We start from the raw sequence: 19,824 nt of genomic DNA, 5'->3' as shown, positions 1-19,824 counted from the left end.
AGGGACTGTAAGAAATACCTGGGCATTTCCTCCCAAATATGTTCTCACTCGCCCAAAGTAGGCAACCCAGACTTGCCAAAAGTCCTGAAGGATGCCAACTTTAATCTTTGGCATACTCTAGGAATCAGGACCTTTTCAGACCTATTTCATCAGAAAACCACTGCACTGAAATCATTTCAAGAGCTCTGCAGTGAATTCAATGTGCCAGATTCCATTTTTTAAAATATATATCTTCAAATTAGACATGTCATTTCCTCATTTACTTCCAAGAGGAAGTTTAGAACTCAGTTGAATAAAGTTGAAACCCTTCTTGTCACGGCACAATCCATTAAAGGCAAAATACCTTATATCTATAGACTCCTTTCTGAGAAAGGAGGCTCCTCCTTTACTCCTCTGAAAATAATTTGGGAAAAGGACCTTGGTCTGACTATCAGTGATGAGTTATGGGCGGAGGTTTGCAACAGGGTATACTGCACCTCTACTAATGTAAAAATTAAAGAATCTAATTACAAATTTTATTACACTCCTTTGAGACTCCATAGAATGAAAACGGACATCTCTCCTAACTGTAAAAGACGTACTTCTGAAAGTGGAACCAAAATGCATGTATTTTGGAACTGTTGAGAGATTGCCAGATTTTGGCAATCTATACATACTGCTGCACAGAAAAAACTAGATGTACAGTTTGATATGACCCCGAGTATCTATCTTCTTAATGCCCAGCAGGACTTTGTTCTTGATCCTGTCAGAGAAAATTTGCTTATGACTATTGCATACTTTGCTAAGAAATGTATTCTTCTATTGTGGGCCTCTCCTACATTTAAAATGTGGATTGACCAGATTGTTGACTTTCTGCCTCTTGAAAAGCTCACTTACTCCGCAAGAGACAGCCCAAGTTTGATAGACTCTGGTCTCCACTACTCAACTATATTTCAAATTGGACAGAGTGAACGGGGTGATTACGGAAAAAAGCAGATACATGCTGTGTAAGGTGCTGTAAAATCTAAAAACAAATATTTGCTCGTCGTCTCAGCTTAGGCTGGAAATAGCTAATAAGAACCTTGATAGTGCTGATGCAAGTTTTATATATACTGTATATTTATTTTTTATTTTTTTAATAATTATATATTATTATTATTTTATTTTTAATTTGTAATTATTATTATTTTATTTTTTAATATATGATTATTATTTTTTATTTATATATTTTTTTAAAGTCTGTCACATCTGTGAATGTGGAATGTGTTTTGTTGGTTGATTGAAAAACAAGAAAACTTAATAAAACTTTAAATTGAAATTACCCTTGCCTAACGATTGCGTCTGAAGTTAGGCTTGCGTTCTCCTGTATATTATGAGTACAGCGAATGCAATTAGAAGGCATCATGTTAATGTTACTACTTAGCTTCGTTGGAACTACTTAGCTTCGTCGGCTGTTGGAAGTCCTGACGAACCATGTCCAGATAAAGCGTCCGGAGTGAAAAAGTTGAATGAAAAAAAGTTGAGTGAGAGAAAAACGAAAAATATAAACGGTAATTAAAAAGTAAAAACCTTAAAGTTGTCAGGTAGCAAAGTAAGGTTAGCAACAAAACGCACAGCAACACGTAAACAAGTCTGCTCCTCATGTGTCACTTCCACCTTGGAATATACACACTGCAACGCATGGGTCATTTCCTCAATCACTCTAACCATCCTTTCTCTGATGCCAAATAGCATTCCACACCAACCAATAAACCATGCTTCAAATTTGTTACACAGCTGATCCTATTGCCACTATAAAGAGCTTTTGTGCATCTATGATTGGTGATTAATTTGTATGTCTCTTATAAGAAGCTGAAACTGGATGAAAAGTGCTATTATTAATTGTCGATTCATCCAATGACAGTTGAAGGGAGGTTTTTTTCTCACTGGGTGGATGGGGTCTGACTCAGTAAGACTTAACATTGCTGGGGTACTTAAATCTCTTCACATCTGCAGGTCACACGGAGAGGCTTATAGGCACAAAGGAAATTAACCAAAATATGAACCAGAGGATTTCTAAAAGAAGTTGAAGTGTATAGTAGAGTATGATGTATGAGACAGGGTGTTTAGAGCCAACACACGCATCCTAAGGAGCCCCTCAGAAATCTCATTTGACCGGACTGCTAGTGCCATTCTCCTGGTATGATGATTACCCAGCCAGGCTACATAGATGCACATGGTAAAGTGCTGCCCTACATAAGGGATGTTCAGGGACACTAACAGGGCTCAAACCTGGTAATGACAGCTTGCACTAGGTCTCGTCCAGCACATTATGTACTTCCATAGATCAGGACCTAAATACCCAAAATGCTCAGCATGCAGTCAGTTCTTCAAAGTGAGGACATACAATTTAGAACATGTGCATACGCATCTATATAAAATAAATCACACATAGACTACAGGTCAAAAGTTGTAGAACACCTACTCATTCAAGGGCTTTTCATTCTTTTTGACTATTTTCTACATTGCAGAATAATAGTGAAGACATCAAAACTATGAAATAACACATATGGAATCATGTAGTAAAAAAATAAAAGCATTAAACAAATCAAAATATATTTTATATTTGAGATTCTTCAAATAGCCACCGTTTGCCTTGATGACAGCTTTGTACACTCTTGGCATTCTCTCAAGCAGCTTCACCTGGAATGCTTTTCCAACAGTCTTGAAGGAGTTCCCACATATGCTGAGCACTTGTTGGCTCCTTTTCCTTCACTCTGTGGTCTGACTCATCCCAAACCATCTCAATTTGGTTGAGGTCAGGGGATTGTATAGGCCAGGTCATCTGATGTAGTAGTCCATCACTCTCCTTGGTCAAATAGCTCTTACACAGCCTGGAGCTGTCTTGGGTCATTGTCCTGTTGAAAAACAAATTATAGTCCCACTAAGTGCAAACCAGATGGGATGGCAAATCGCTGCAGAATGCTGTGGTAGCCATGCTGGTTAAGTGTGCTTTGAATTCTAAATAAATCACAGACAGTGTCATCAGCAAAGCACCCCCACACCATAACACCTCCTCTATGCTTTACGGTGGGAAATACACATGCGGAGATCATCCGTTCACCCACACCGCATCTCACAAAGACACGGCGGTAGGAACTAAAAATCTCCAATTTGGACGCCAGACCAAAGGACAGATTTCCACCGGTCTAACGTCCATTGCTTGTTTTTCTTGGCCCAAGCAAGTCTCTCATTCTAATTGGTATCTTTTAGTAGTGGTTTCTTTGCAGCAATTCGACCATGAAGGCCTGATTCACACAGTCTCCTCTGAACAGTAGATGTTGAGCTACTTGAACTCTGTGAAGCATTTATTTGGGCTGCAATTTCTGAGGCTGGTAACTCTAATGAACTTATCCTCTGCAGCAGAGGTAATTCAGGGTCTTCTATTCCTGTGGCGGTCCTCATGAGAGCCAGTTTCATCATTGCGCTTGATAGTTTTTGTGACTGTACTTGAAGAAACATTCAAAGTTCTTGAAATGTTCCGTATTGACTGACCTTCAGGTCTTAAAGTAATGATGGACTGTCATTTCTTGCCATAATATGGACTTGGTCTTAAAAAAAAATACAAGTCCAACACTCTAACCACTAGGCTACCTGCCGCCCACGTACTGTATACACCCCTACCTTGTCACAACACAACTGATTGGCTCAAAGAAGGTTGGCATTAAGATTGGCATTAAGAAGGAAATAAATTCCACAAATTAACTTTTAAGAAGGTATACCTGTTAATTGAAATGCTTTCCAGGTGACTACCTCATGAGGCTGGTTGAGAGAATGCCAAGAGTGTGCAAAGCTGTCATCAAGGCAAAGAATGGCTACTTCGAAGAATCTAAAATATAAAATATATTTTGATTTGTTTAACACTTTTTTTGGTACTACATTATTCCATATGTGTTATTTCATAGTTTTGATGCCTTCACTATTATTCTACAATGTAGAAAATAGTAAAATAAAGAAAAACCCTTGAATGAGTAGGTGTTCTAAAACTTTTGACTGGTAATGTAAAAGAATACATTGTAACACATTTTATTTGTAAATCTAATTCAAAATCAAAAGAAAATGCACTTTTCCACGTCATGTTCTGTTAATAAATTACAATATTGGCGAAAATGTCACACAATGATCAAATCTATGCATGAGAACATTTTAGAAATTATAATTCTAATTCTACCCAACCCAACCACCCACTCCCACATGAAAAAATACTATAGTGTACTATATACTATGTTAGGAACACTATAAAAATCACTGTAGTGTTTTTTGCAGACTTTACTGTAGAATTCGCTGTGGTGTTTTTGCGGTATATACTATAGTAATTACTGTAGTGCTTTTGTGGACTGTAGCATACTGTAGTATTTACTGTAGTGCTTTTGGGGACAAGTGTGGGGGGGGGGGGGATCTTTCTCCTTGAGGAAACCTACTGGATACTAAAAGAGCACATTTTCTATAACATGTAGGTAGGCAGGACTGGGTTCTGAACGGAGAGTTCAGAGCTTCTGCTCTTTTATATAACCTGTAGGTAGGCAGGACTGGGTTCTGAACGGAGAGTTCAGAGCTTCTGCTCTTTTATATAACCTGTAGGTAGGCAGGACTGGGTTCTGAACGGAGAGTTCAGAGCTTCTGCTCTTTTATATAACCTGTAGGTAGGCAGGACTGGGTTCTGAACGGAGAGTTCAGAGCTTCTGCTCTTTTATATAACCTGTAGGTAGGCAGGACTGGGTTCTGAACGGAGAGTTCAGAGCTTCTGCTCTTTTATATAACCTGTAGGTAGGCAGGACTGGGTTCTGAACGGAGAGTTCAGAGCTTCTGCTCTTTTATATAACCTGTAGGTAGGCAGGACTGGGTTCTGAACGGAGAGTTCAGAGCTTCTGCTCTTTTATATAACCTGTAGGTAGGCAGGACTGGGTTCTGAACGGAGAGTTCAGAGCTTCTGCTCTTTTATATAACCTGTAGGTAGGCAGGACTGGGTTCTGAACGGAGAGTTCAGAGCTTCTGCTCTTTTATATAACCTGTAGGTAGGCAGGACTGGGTTCTGAACGGAGAGTTCAGAGCTTCTGCTCTTTTATATAACCTGTAGGTAGGCAGGACTGGGTTCTGAACGGAGAGTTCAGAGCTTCTGCTCTTTTATATAACCTGTAGGTAGGCAGGACTGGGTTCTGAACGGAGAGTTCAGAGCTTCTGCTCTTTTATATAACCTGTAGGTAGGCAGGACTGGGTTCTGAACGGAGAGTTCAGAGCTTCTGCTCTTTTATATAACCTGTATGGAATATGGAATATACAGTTGAAGTCGGAAGTTTACATACACCTTAGCGATATACATTTCATCTCAGTTTTTCACAATTCCTGACATTTAATCATAGTCAAAATGCCCTGTCTTAGGTCAGTTAGGAACATTACTTTATTTTAAGAATGTGAGATGTCAGAATAATAGTAGAGAATGATTTATTTCAGCTTTTATTTCTTTCATCACATTCCCAGTGGGTCAGAAGTTTACATACACTCAATTAGTATTTGGTGGTATTGCCTTTACATTGTTTAACCTTGCTCGCACACGCTTTTTCAGTTCTGCCCACACATTTTCTATAGGATTGAGGACAGGGCATTGTGATGGCCATTCCAATACCTTGACTTTGTTGTCCTTAAGCCATTTTGCCACAACATTGAAAGTATGCTTGGGGTCATTGTCCACTTGGAAGACCCATTTGCGACCAAGCTTTAACTTCCTGACTGATGTCTTGAGATGTTGCTTCAATATATCCACATAATTTTCCTCCCTCATGATGCCATCTATTTTGTGAAGTGTACCAGTCCCTCCTGCAGCAAAGCAACCCACAACATGATGCTGCCACCCCTGTGCTTCACGGTCAGGATGGTGTTCTTCGGCTTGCAAGCCTGCCCCTTTTCCCTCCAAACACAACAATGGTCATTATGGCCAAACAGTTCTATTTTTGTTTCATCAGACCAGAGGACATTTCTCCAAAAAGTACGATCTTTGTCCACATGTGCAGTTGCGTGGAGGTCTACAATATTTTTCGGAGTTCTTGGCTGATTTCTTTTGATTTTCCCATGATGTCAAGCAAAGAGGCACTGAGTTTTAAGGTAGGCCTCCAATTGACTCAAATTATGTCAATTAGCCTATCAGAAGAATAGCCATAACATAATTTTCTGAAATTTTCCAAGCTGTTTAAAGGCACAGTCAACTTAGTGTATGTAAACTTCTGACCCACTGGAATTGTGATACTGTGCTGCTCGGGACAGAGGTGCAGCTGCTCGGGACAGAGGTGCAGCTGCTCGGGACAGAGGGGCCGCTACTCGGGACAGAGGGGCCGCTGCTCGGGACAGAGGGGCCGCTGCTCGGGACAGAGGGACCGCTGCTCGGTACTGAGGGGCTCTGGCAGCTCTGGGCAGAGGGGCTCTGGCAGCTCTGGGCAGAGGGGCTCTTCAGACTCCGGCAGTGCTGGACAGGCGGGAGACTCCGGCAGCGCCGGACAGGCGGGAGACTCCGGCAGCGCCGGAGAGGAGGGAGGCTCTGGCAGCGCTGGAGAGGCGGGAGACTCCGACAGCGCTGGAGAGGAGGAAGGCTCCGGCAGCGCCGGACAGGCGGGAGCACCTGTAAGGATGAGCCGGAGAGACAGCCTGGTGCGGGGGGCTGCCACCGGAGGGCTGGTGCGTGGAGGTGGTGACGGATAGACCGGACCGTGCAGGCGCACTGGAGCTCTTGAGCACCGAGCCTGCCCAACCCTACCTGGTTGCATGCTCCCGGTCGCCCTGCCAGTGCGGCGAGGTGGAATAGCCCGCACTGGGCTATGCAGGCGAACCTTGGACACCATGCACAAGGCTGGTACCATGTAAGCCGGCCCAAGTAGACGCACTGGACTCCAGATGCGTAGAGCCGGCTTCATGGCACTTGGCTCGATGCCCACTCTAGCCCGGCCGATACGCGGAAACATAAAGTGCTGTAGCCTAAGTTCATATTACAAGTGCATGGAAATCAACTTGAATGCCATATAACTTTGGAAATGCATTCAGTACAATATGAGACATAAGAACATGGTACTTAAGAAACCGCTCATTTTATTTAATCTCAAAAACATACTGAAAAAAGTCTAGAGTAAAGTGACCTACTCATCCTAGCTCAAACAACATTTCTCCACTCTCTTGCCTGAGTCACTTGGACTGAGCCTGAATGGCCAGGCAGAGGTGGACCTGCCTCTGCTCTTTCCAGGGTTAAGAGATGGGGTGGTACTCTGATTGCAGGGCAGGCCTGGAAGATGGAGAGCGGTGTGGACAGAGAGCATAGGGGTCCACAGTACCAACATGAGAAGGTGATGCATTCTGGAGCAAGAGACACTCTAGTACAAATCAGAGAGCGATACTGGATCTTGAGTGCTAGGCAGCTAGTCAAGAGCACAGTGGCAAGATGTATAGTGTGCAAGAGATTCAAGGCAAGGGCCGGACAGCAGGTCACTGCGCCTTTACCAAAAGACAGAATAACTGAATCCCCACCATTCGAAGTCACAGGTGTGGATTTTGCAGGACCGCTCTATGTGAAAGAAAATGGTTCTGTGAAGAAGTCATACATTGCACTGTTCACTTGTGCTGTAACCAGAGCAGTGCATTTGGAACTGGTCTCAGATCAGTCAACAGAGACATTCTTGTTAGCTCTAAAAAGATTCATCTCAAGGAGAGGATTATGCAAGGTAATCTACTCAGACAATGCAAAAACGTTCAAGAGAGCTGATCAGGACTTGAAAGAGCTGTGGAAGGCAATTGAAGAGCCCCAACTATTGGCGTTCTTCTCAGAAAGGGGCATCACCTGGAGGTTCATTGCAGAGCGAGCAGCCTGGTGGGGCGGATTCTGGGAAAGACTCGTCAGGTCAGTAAAAACATGCCTGCGAAAGGTTCTTGGGAGAGCTTCACTTAATTTTGAAGAGATATGCACAGTCCTGACAGAGGTTGAAGCTATCCTAAATTCTAGGCCTCTGACCTTCGTGCACAATGAGGTGGATGAACCACAACCCCTGACCCCAGCACACTTCCTGGTGGGTAAAAGACTAACCTCTTTGCCTCCAAAGCCATTTCCAGCTGACACTCAGCATCCAACGTTAAACAAGGGGGAAATGACACGCAGATGGAAGTACAGGCAGAGACTTGTGACCAGTTTCTGGAACAGTTGGCGAAGGGACTACTTGCTGGATCTAAAGTCAGCACACCGCTGTGACACACCACAGCCCACCCCACTGAAAGCGGGTGACGTTGTACTCATTGGAGAAGATAACCTACCCAGACAAACCTGGAAACTAGGAAAGATTGAGGAACTGTTTCCAGGCCGAGATGGCTTAGTTAGATCATGTTCAGTTCGTACTGCTTCAGGGACTTTGTTGAGGAGACCTATTCAGTTGATATACTGCCTAGAGATCTAGATGAACACAATTGTTCATCGGGGGGGAGGATGTTGTAACTTTAATGTGTTACAGAGTTAATGTTTAAGTTTATTCTTTGAGCTGTATCTAAAGATATTTCTTTAGATTTATTTGCATATGTAATTGTATTGGGTTGTGTTGAATTACGCTTTTTGACTGCAAGTCCCAGAATGCCTTGCGAGAGGAATGAGTGATAACGCGCCAATTATGTGCAGGTGCGGGGATTGTGGCTGACTTTCCAACAGCATCTTACCTGCATTGCTCTGTACCAAAACAATTGTTGTTAAATGTAACGTAAACAAGTATTCTTACTAAAATAAGCTTTCGTATCAAACCCGACGTCCCGAGTCATTACTAAGAAGTTAGTTAATCTAAAACTGACTGGCTGTGGTCCTAGAGGAGGCTGCAGCCTTTCTGGACTGTTGTGAGAGACATTTCACTTCATATCAACCTCATCTGATCTGAGATCAGGATCTAGCTGGCCCATGGAGAGAAGAGGCCCCGGGGCAGAGAGAAGACAGAGGGAAGGAAGAGAGGGAGAGGAAGGGAAGGAGGCAGGCGGGTAGGCAGATGGATGGACGGATGCTGGTACACAGAGACAGAAAGGCAGACATACAGACAGACAGACACACATAGGTAGGTTGGTAGGTAGGTAGGTAGGTAGGTAGGTAGGTAGGTAGGTAGGTAGGTAGGTAGGTAGGTAGGTAGGTAGATAGGCAGACAGACATAAATGCAGAAAAACAGGCATGGAGACAGGCAGACAGGCATGGAGGAAGACAGACTGGCTGCAGGGGCCTGGAAGGGATGGTTGATAGAGGCCAGAAGGGAGGGAAGAGATTGCTTTGCCGTGAGCAGTTAGAATGATTCAGAAATAAGGGTAAGGCAGCAGTAAATGCCGGCCTGGGTGTTGGTAGACCTAGGTCACTAGGATCTGCATCTAAAAGGAAGGGACGCTTCCTTATGACAGAATGATGGTGCTCAATGTCATGTGGGTTGGTGTCAGATGTTATCAGAACTGCTGTGGTTTTGGAGGACAAATATGTCCCTGTCGAGACAACCAGAGCACCGTAGAGCTGATCTAGGCCATCATGGCAATCCATCTCCAGTCACAGGTCATCGTCTAGGATGACAGCCAGGCACAACGCTGGACAGCCTATCCATCGAAGTGTAAGGATGTAATATGTCACCAAAGGCCGAAAATCTATCCTGAGACGTCACTTCAACTGTTGCATAATACTAGCCTGGAAACCAAACTGATATGTTTCACAAGTTTGTATTCCCGGCTATCTTATTAATACATTGATATCAATGGAAGATGTGTATGGAAATTCACATTATGTATGTTAAGATTCAGTCCTTGGTTAGTGCATGTTTTTCTATTGCCATTTATTCTTTAACATGAATAGGCCTTCAAATGAATTAAAACATGAACTTTAGACAGATTTTGTAGGTATTGTTTGCCATCTGTTTGCCCTGGGTTCACCTATTCAAATGTAGCCTACCTTCACAACTCTGTTAAATGGGAGGAAATAAATTCAAGATGCCACAGAGGAAAACACCACTAATAACATATAACCCATCCATATAGGCCTCACCTCGCTCTTTCCTTCTCTATCACTTCAATTATTTCATCTTTACAAACAAAACGCCCCCAAACAGCCCCTTTAAGGTTTTATAAGAGAAGCCTGGAAAGCACTGGAGAGCTTTAAGGAGACATTCATTGACTTTAATGGGATGAACTGATCAACCATATCTAATAGAAATCATTGCCCATGGCAAAAGCTGGTGTGTTATTTAATTACGTATGGAACACAGTGCTTTTACCGCTTCTTAGAAAACTGTAATTCAATATATTTAGTTGAGAGAAGAAACAGATAAATAAAGTCCAAATTAAAACATTTCTGAAATAAGTTTTTATTTTCTTGCTTTCGGTAAAAGAAAAAACAATTTTAGAAAATATATAAATAGAACAAAAATAGAACTGTCATTTTTAACTGTTCATACTTTCAAAAAATGTAATGGCTTTAATATGCTACAAAATGCATAAAATTAAGTCTGTCAACACTTCTAAAAATCCTATTGAAAATTGCCTATAATAAGTAATCCAAATCTACTAGCGTGAGAAGAAGGCCTATTGCATTCTCTGTATCCTATGCTGCATTTACCACGGATTAAATTCAATGTGTATGTACACATGTGTATTCGGAAAGTATTCATACCCCTTTCCATTTTTCCACATTTTGTTACGTTACAGCCTTATACTAAAATGTATACAATTATGTTTTCCCTTCATCAATTTACACACAATACACCATAATGAAACAATGAAAACAGGTTTTTTGAAAATTTTGCAAAAAAACAATAAAAATAATTACTGAAATACTTTAATTACATAAGTATTCAGACCCTTTGCTATGATACTCGAAATTGAGCTCAGGTGCATTCTGTTTCCATTGATCATCCTTGAGATGTTTCTGCAACTTGATTGGAATCCACCTGTGGTAAATTAAATTGTTTGGACATGATTTGGAAAGGTACACAGTTGACAGTGCATGTTAGAGCAAAAACCAAGCCATGAGGTCGAAGGTATTGTCCGTAGAGCTCAGAGACAGGATTGTGTCGAGGCACAGATCTGGGGAAGGGTACCAAAACAATTCTGCAAACAATTGAAGGTCCCCAAGAACATAGTGGCCTCCATCAGTGTAAGAAGTTTTGAACCACCAAGTCTCTTCCTAGAGCTGGACGCCCAGCCAAACTGAGCAATCAGAGGAGAAGGGCCTTGGTCAGGGATATGACCAAGAACCCGATGGTCACTCTGACAGAGCTCCAGAGATTCTCTGTGGAGATGGGAGAACCTTCCAGAAGAACAACCATCTCTCCAGCACTCCACCAATCAGGTCTTTATGGTAGAGCGGCCAGACGGAAGCCACTCCTCAGTAAAAGGCACATGACAGCCCGCTTGGAGTTTGCCAAAAGACACCTAAATGACTATCAGACCATGAGAAACAAGATTCTCTGGTCTGATGAGACCAAGTTTGAACACTTTGGCCTGAATATCAAGCGTTACGTTTGGAGGAAACCTGGCACCATCCCAATGGTGAAGCGTGGGGGTGGGAGCATCATGATGTGTTGATGTTTTTCAGCGGCAGAGACTGAGAGACTAGTCAGGATCAAGGGAAAGATGAACGGAACAAAGTACTGAGAGATCCTTGATGAAAACCTTCTCCACAGCGCTCAGGACCTCAGACTGGGGCGATGGTTCACCTTCCAACAGGACAATGACCCTAAGCACACAGCCTAGACACCGCAGGAGTGGCTTCGGGACAAGCCTCTGAATGTCTTTGAGTGGCCCACCCAGAGCCCGGACTTGAACCCGATCAAAAATCTTGGGAGAGACCTGACAATAGCTGTGCAGCGACGCTCCCCATCCAACCTGACAGAGCTTGAGAGGATCTGCAGAGAAGAATGGGAGAAGCTCCCCAAATACAGGTGTGTCAAGCTTGTAGCGTCATACCAAAGAAGACTCAAGGCTGTAATCGCTGCCAAAGGTGCTTCAAAAAAAAGGGTAAAGGGTCTGAATACATATGCAAATGTGATATTTCCGTTTCTTTTTTTACATTTGCAAAAAAAACAATAATCCTGTTTATGTTTTGTCATTATGAGGTATTGCGTGTAGTTTGACGAGGAAAGAAAACAATTTAATAAATTTTAGAATAAGGCTATAATTTAATAAAAGGTGGAATAAGTCAATGGGTCTGAATACTTTCCAAATGCACTGTATATACAAAAGTATGTTTGACACCACTTCAAATTAGTGGATTCGGCTATTTTAGCCACACTCATTGCTGACAGGTGTATAAAATCAAGCCCACAGTCTTGCAATTTCCATAGACAAACATTGGCAGTAGAATGGCCTTAATGTTGAGCTCAGTGACTTTCAACGTGGCACCGTCATAGGATGCCACCTTTGCAACAAGTCAGTTCGTCAAATGTCTGCCCTGCTAGGGCTGCCTTAGTCAACTGTAAGTGCTGTTATTGTGAAGTCGAAATGTCTAGGAGCAACAACGGCTCATCCGTGAAGTGGTAGGCCACACAAGCTCAAAGAACAGGACTGCGGAGTGTTGAAGCGCGTAGCACATAAAAAGTGTTTGTCCTTGGTTGGGACACTCACTACCGAGTTCCAAACTGCCTCTGGAAGCAACGTTAGCACAAGAACTGTTCGTCAGGAGCTTCATGAAATGGACTACCTACCCCAATGCATAGTGCTAACTGTAAAGTTTGGTGGGGAAGGAATAATATTCTGGGGATGTTTTTCATGGTTTGTAGTAGAACCCTTAGTTGCATTAAAGGGAAGTCTTAACACTACAGCATACAATGAATTTCTAGATGGCTCTGTGCTTCCAACTTTGTGGCAACAGTTTGGGGAAGGCCCTTTCCTGTTTCAGCATGACAATGCCCCTGTGCACAAAGTGAGGTTCATACAGAAATGGTTTGTCGAGATCGGTGTGGAAGAACTTGACTGGCCTGCACAGAGGACCTAAACTCAATCTCATCGAACACCTTTGGGATGAATTGGAACGCAGACTGCAAGCTAGGCCTAATCGGCCAATATCAGTGCCTGGCCTTGCTAATGCTCTTGTGGCCGAATGGAATCAAGTCTCTGCAGCAATGTCCCAACATTTAGTGGAAAGCCTTCCCAGAAGAGTGGAGGCTGTCATAGCAGCAAAGGGGGGAACCAACTCCATATTAATGCCCATGATTTTGGAGTGAGATGTTTGATGAACAGGTGTCCACATACTTTTGGTCATGTAGTGTATATTCCTTTAGGTCTGGTGCTGCGGGTTTGTCGAGGTGAGACCACGGGCGCATGTTGGCGCGCACTTCACAACAGTGGCGACGGCGTGCCAAGAAAGATCCAACATAGTGAGAAAGGGAGGAGCAGAAAAAACTATTATAAAAAATCACGTGGAGAGAGACCGAGCAAGCTGATTTAAAAGCTCTGAATGTATATCGTCTATCTCTCATGAGAAGGCGAGTATTAAAGTTCCTTCAGAATGGGCAGTCTATCCTCAGACGCAGCAGGACTACAGCAGCAACGGGTCATGGAGAGGTGTCCGTAGCTTCACAAGTACGGACCAACCGTGGCTCCTCTTCTACTTATACGGGTTTTAATGTGCTTTAATAACGATACTATACATCACTGACTATACTATTGCACGCTTAACTTATATTTTATTGTGTATTGCTGCCAGTTTGTATCACTTTGATTAATTAACCAATGTTGCTTAGCTGCATTCAACAAATGCGCACGGGGATTATGAGAAATACGCAAGAGCAATGGAATAGCCTCAACCTATTCTACGACGTTCACCTGTTATTTACGTTTATTTGAACATTTTGAAAAATGTTTCCAATAGCATGACTAGTAGTTTATATGATTTAATATAATATAAGACAATGTATTTGTAAAATATGACTGAGGTTTTGGAAACATGGAAATCATTTTTGCCCATATTTTTCCTATTCCTCTCTGTGCGCCAGTGTAGCTATAAAACTTATCATAACTATTCCAGCTCTGCAAACTTCTGAGTGTATTTGTTTTTACCTCTCTAGCCGATGAATGCGGTGGAGTCCACTGTAGTTCGTGGAGAAAATAGTCACTTATGCAGAGTTAGCCTTTCCACGCTAGCGGGACTCCCATCGTCATCACGGTCCATCGCAGCGCGAGCATCACCTCCGCCACGGATACTTCCTCCGTGAGGTGAGAGCACAAGGCCGTCGGCGAGCTGCACACCGACACCGGAGGAAAAATGAACATCCAGGTCCTGCCAGACCACAAGCTGTCATCAGTGGCCCCGCTGAAATCCTGCAATGTGGAGAAGAAGGAGGTGGAACTGATACTGGTGAAGGACCAAAATGGGGTCCAGTATACAAGTTCGACCATCATGCCCACCCCCAGCACGCACGGCACCCCCTGCACCGCTGAGGAGCTGGAGGAGAGGGAAACATGGGGAAAGAAAATAGACTTTCTCCTATCCGTTATAGGCTTCGCAGTGGACTTGGCCAATGTCTGGAGATTCCCTTACCTCTGCTACAAGAATGGAGGTGGTGAGTGAACTGTTATAACTTCTGTAAAGACTTCTGTTAAGACTTTCCCAGGTTCCTTTGGAACTATCCTAGTCGAGATCCAGGCTGGGTATGGCAACGCGAGACTGCTTTGGGACTAATATCACGTTTGTTTTACTGTTGTGAAATAACATTCTTCATGAGTTTTTGTGCCAATCTGTTATTTTGTATGCTACCATACGTACCAGTCACTAGTCAGTGATTTATTTGAAATCCCCAAATAGCTTTGCGCAGGCTTTCTTGTGCCAAGAGGCTTTGCTGGTAAGAGGGAAACGGAAATACCTCACTGCATAAATTCATTCAGGTCAGTGTGGTTGACTCAACTGCAAATACATTCACTGTATCTGGGTGCTACTGTATCTTACTCTAAAGGGTTGACTCATTACCCATTCACACCAGCTGCTGGCTTATAAGTGCTTTATTGCGGATGGCACATGTTAGGAAATATTTAAATACTCACAGTTGAACAGATAGCTATGCAAATATGTTAATAATTAATAACTTAATTTAAATGTGTGCGGTGTCTAACCCATTTTTCCTGCGGGCTGCATTCGGTCTTCACCGGGGTCTGGGGGGCCACACTTAAAATGTATTATATTTCCTCGCAGTCAAAATCTGCTAAGCAATTGTCCTTTAACTATTGGATTTGGTATTTTGAATGGGCTCGAGGGCCTGATCCAGCCTGCAGGTCTCATTATGTGGTCTAGACCAATAAGAGTGACAGCCTGGTCTCATAATCTAGACTTAACAAAGTAAAAATGTATCACTGACTCTCAAAATAGTTACTTTTACTTTTTTTTTACATGTTACTTTTGGTATGGTTACATAAGACAGATGGTTGGGGTGGGTGGGCGTATAATGCTAACTTCTAGCAATCAGAAGGTTGCGAGTTCAAATCTCATGACAGACAACTTTAGCTCATATGCAACTTTTCAACTATTTGCTACTTTGCAAATACTTAGCATGTTAGCTAACCTTTCCCAAACCTTATTCCTTTTAGCTAACCTTTAACCTAACTCCTAACCTTAACCCTAACCCCTAGCCTAGATAACGTTTGCCACAAAGCCAGAAAGCAAAATGCTCTGAGACCAGGTTGAGAGCGAAAAATAATGGCTTAGGCATATTTCAGTGGCTCAGTAGTGGTGGTGGAACAAGTAAGCAAATCACTTGTAATATGTGTGCTGCGTTTGTTTGATAAGAAGAGTTTTAGATAACATCTGTTAGAAGTGCCAGTCAGGGTTATCACACATCTGAAGAATGAACAACAAAGCAAAGGCTAACTACAGAGATGATTGATTGCCAACAATATCCAAAACAAGTGTCCAAAACAAGATAAAACATAAAAACTGCACCTGAATATATCTATAATCGAGCCGAGTGAATGTTAACAAACCAAAGGTCGTTGTTAATTACAAAGTGACATTTTGGGTTTGCCACCACAGACCTTCAGTAGCTTGTTGTAATAACAGTGTTTACTAGTGTTTACTAGATTTCCTGTCCCCTTTGGCAGCATTACACTTCACATGGTGAAAATAGACATGTGTATCTTCATCTGGTGAACTGAGTGTTGCAGTGTTGTGTCCTGTGTTTTTTTTATTTTTTTATTTTTTATTTCACCTTTATTTAACCAGGTAGGCTAGCTGCGACCTGGCCAAGATAAAGCAAAGCAGTGCGACAAACAACAACACAGAGTTACACATGGAGTAAACAATTAACAAGTCAATAACACAGTAGAAAACAAAGGGGGAGTCTATATACAATGTGTGCAAAAGGCATGAGGTAGGCAAATAATTACAATTTTGCAGATTAACACTGGAGTGATAAATGATCAGATGGTCATGTACAGGTAGAGATATTGGTGTGCAAAAGAGCAGAAAAGTAAATAAATAAAAACAGTATGGGGATGAGGTAGGTGAAAATGGGTGGGCTATTTACCAATAGACTATGTACAGCTGCAGCGATCGGTTAGCTGCTCAGATAGCTGATGTTTGAAGTTGGTGAGGGAGATAAAAGTCTCCAACTTCAGCGATTTTTGCAATTTGTTCCAGTCACAGGCAGCAGAGTACTGGAACGAAAGGCGGCCAAATGAGGTGTTGGCTTTAGGGATGGTCAGTGAGATACACCTGCTGGAGCGCGTGCTACTGATGGGTGTTGCCATCGTGACCAGTGAGCTGAGATAAGGCGGAGCTTTACCTAGCATGGACTTGTAGATGACCTGGAGCCAGTGGGTCTGGCGACGAATATGTAGCGAGGGCCAGCCGACTAGAGCATACAAGTCGCAGTGGTGGGTGGTATAAGGTGCTTTAGTGACAAAACAGATGGCACTGTGATAGACTGCATCCAGTTTGCTGAGTAGAGTGTTGGAAGCCATTTTGTAGATGACATCGCCGAAGTCGAGGATCGGTAGGATAGTCAGTTTTACTAGGGTAAGCTTGGCGGCGTGAGTGAAGGAGGCTTTGTTGCGGAATAGAAAGCCGACTCTTGATTTGATTTTCGATTGGAGATGTTTGATATGAGTCTGGAAGGAGAGTTTTCAGTCTAGCCAGACACCTAGGTACTTATAGATGTCCACATATTCTAGGTCGGAACCATCCAGGGTGGTGATGCTAGGCGGGCATGCGGGTGCAGGCAGCGATCGGTTGAAAAGCATGTATTTGGTTTTACTAGCGTTTAAGAGCAGTCGGAGGCCACGGAAGGAGTGTTGTATGGCATTGAAGCTTGTTTGGAGGTTAGATAGCACAGTGTCCAATGACGGGCCGAAAGTATATAGAATGGTGTCGTCTGCGTAGAGGTGGATCAGGGAATCGCCCGCAGCAAGAGCAACATCATTGATGTATACAGAGAAAAGAGTCGGCCCGAGAATTGAACCCTGTGGCACCCCCATAGAGACTGCCAGAGGACCGGACAGCATGCCCTCCGATTTGACACACTGAACTCTGTCTGCAAAGTAATTGGTGAACCAGGCAAGGCAGTCATCCGGAAAACCGAGGCTACTGGTGCCAACTCTTCAGCTGTGGGTCATGTTCATTTGGCGCTCTCTGAAAGGCTGTAATGCAGCCCAATGCTCAGCTTTTTGTTAAAATGTTGCATACAATATATTTTTAATTATACTAGATGAAGGGAATTTTATTCTTCCTAGAATTCACTGGAACATAAAAAGCTACCAAGCATGGACAATTCACTGTCTGTGCCTGGAGAGTCCATGTTGATGTCTGTTTCAATTCACTGTCTGTGCCTGGAGAGTCCATGTTGATGTCTGTTTCAATTCACTGTCTGTGCCTGGAGAGTCCATGTTGATGTCTGTTTCAATTCACTGTCTGTGCCTGGAGAGTCCATGTTGATGTCTGTTTCATGTGATTTTCCTTTAGATATCATCATCAACACAAATTGCCTGGAGAGTCCATGTTGATGTCTGTTTCATGTGATTTTCCTTTAGATATCATCATCAACACAAATTGCCTGGAGAGTCCATGTTGATGTCTGTTTCATGTGATTTTCCTTTAGATATCATCATCAACACAAATTGCCAGGGCGAAAACACTCACAAAATGCTAAATATATTGTCTTGGCTGCAACACAAATGCCAAAAGGTTCACGTCAAAAACGTTGTTTTGTGGGGTTTTGTGGTGATTTCAGGTGCCTTTCTAATCCCCTACATTCTGTTCCTGGTGATTGCTGGGATGCCTCTGTTCTATATGGAACTAGCCCTGGGACAGTACAATAGGGAAGGAGCTGCTACAGTCTGGAAGATCTGCCCTGTCTTTAAAGGTGAGCTGTCTCTCTCTCTCCCATCTCTGTATTCCATCTCTTTCCTGACCTCTGCCTCATCTCCCACCTCTCACCTTCTCAAGGCTCCTGGCCTCTCTTTTCTTCTCTATCTTTGAACATCTCTCTCTTTTTTCACTCACCTCTTGTCCTTTCCCCGCTCTTTTAATGTTCCTTCCCAGTGCGCACACCACATCATTTCAATGTGGACAATGTTGACAAGATGTTGATGAATGAGATTGCAACCCAGTCAAAAAGACAGCCAAAAGTTTGTTGAATTACCAATGTGTTATCAGTGACCACATCAGTGACCACGTTTAATAAAGGTGCACAGTATTCCGGACGGTAGCTCATATCCCGCTTAAGGTCTTATTCGGTATAAGCTGTTTACATGCACCTTTCATATTTTGTCAGTATTATGGATCCCCATTAGCTGCTGCCAAGGCAGAAACTACTCTTCCTGGGGTCCAGCAAAAATTACTTCCGTAATATAGATGATATATCCCGCTCATGAGTATCCCTGTATCCATGAATAAAAGGAATACCTCTAATTGAAGTTCATTTGTGTTAAATGGAATAGTAACTGAACTATGGACACTGCCTGTAGGCCTATAACCTCTCACATGTAGTGTAATATCATATTAACTCTTGCAGAATTTTGCATTTCTTGCAGTGAAATTATACAACAAATGTTAATTTTGTCTTGGGAACAGTAGTTAAGAAATATTATTTATTTCTTTCAGCATCTCTTGAGAAAATGCAAATGCTTGTGTAATGTGTTATCTTTCACACTGTTATGCAAGCAGACAGTATTTAAACCACATAAAATATGCACCCAAGACGAACTAAAGTCTTCTCTGAAACGTGTTTCGTCGTTTTCTCAGCTTTTAATTTCCTTAAAACAGGTCAAACTGATGACATTTGGACAGACAACTTTACCAGTGTTACCTAGATTACTAATGCATTCATTTTATCCATGGAATACATTATTCTGGTGAGCACTACTTTATTTAGTCTTCTGTGGCAACAAGTTATTTTTAATTTTTTTAATTTAACATTTATTTAACTAGGCAGAAGATGTAACTAGGCAGAAGTTATGACAGAAGAGAAGCTGCATGTATCAATCTATAGTAGACAAACAAATGGCAAATGCTGGAAATTATAATTTGAACTCCCAAATTTTGGAAGTTATGAGCAGAAACATAATTTAAATTGTAGTAAATTATTTATAGTAGGCAAAATTATTATGGAATTATTTTTGTGGATCGAACTGAGCAGGTAACCTACTTTTTGAAGTGATTAGTTTGACAATCAGATGAAAACATCATCACACAACACTCCTGATATGTGAAACTGAGCCTGACAGCACAGACCACAGAAACAACAGTAAACGGGATAGGATGTTTACATGCCACAGTATCCAGTCTTAGATCAGACTGTCCCAGTTTTTTGTCTGTCATAGTTTAAGTGTGATGAAAATTACAGGCCTCTC

General features: G+C 42.5%; 1 protein-coding gene across 1 annotated transcript in view; it reads left to right on the top strand.

Annotated features, from left to right (window-relative positions):
- Nucleotides 1-13,286: 13,286 nt before the first annotated feature.
- The window catches only part of LOC110506750 (sodium-dependent noradrenaline transporter), an 83,017-nt gene continuing 76,479 nt past the window's right edge, over nucleotides 13,287-19,824 (top strand). The window contains exons 1-3 of the mRNA XM_090222645.1: nucleotides 13,287-13,569; nucleotides 14,055-14,549; nucleotides 18,204-18,335. Coding sequence (XP_090078771.1) covers nucleotides 14,252-14,549; nucleotides 18,204-18,335 — 430 coding nt within the window. The 5' untranslated portion in view covers nucleotides 13,287-13,569; nucleotides 14,055-14,251. The remainder of the gene's footprint in view (nucleotides 13,570-14,054; nucleotides 14,550-18,203; nucleotides 18,336-19,824) is intronic.

The sequence above is a fragment of the Oncorhynchus mykiss genome, chromosome 26 (genome assembly GCF_057628025.1).
Source record: "Oncorhynchus mykiss isolate SJ-2025 chromosome 26, ASM5762802v1, whole genome shotgun sequence".
Classification (NCBI taxonomy): domain Eukaryota; kingdom Metazoa; phylum Chordata; class Actinopteri; order Salmoniformes; family Salmonidae; genus Oncorhynchus; species Oncorhynchus mykiss.
Note: the sequence above shows the minus strand (reverse complement) of the source record. Positions and strands in the feature narration are given on the sequence as shown.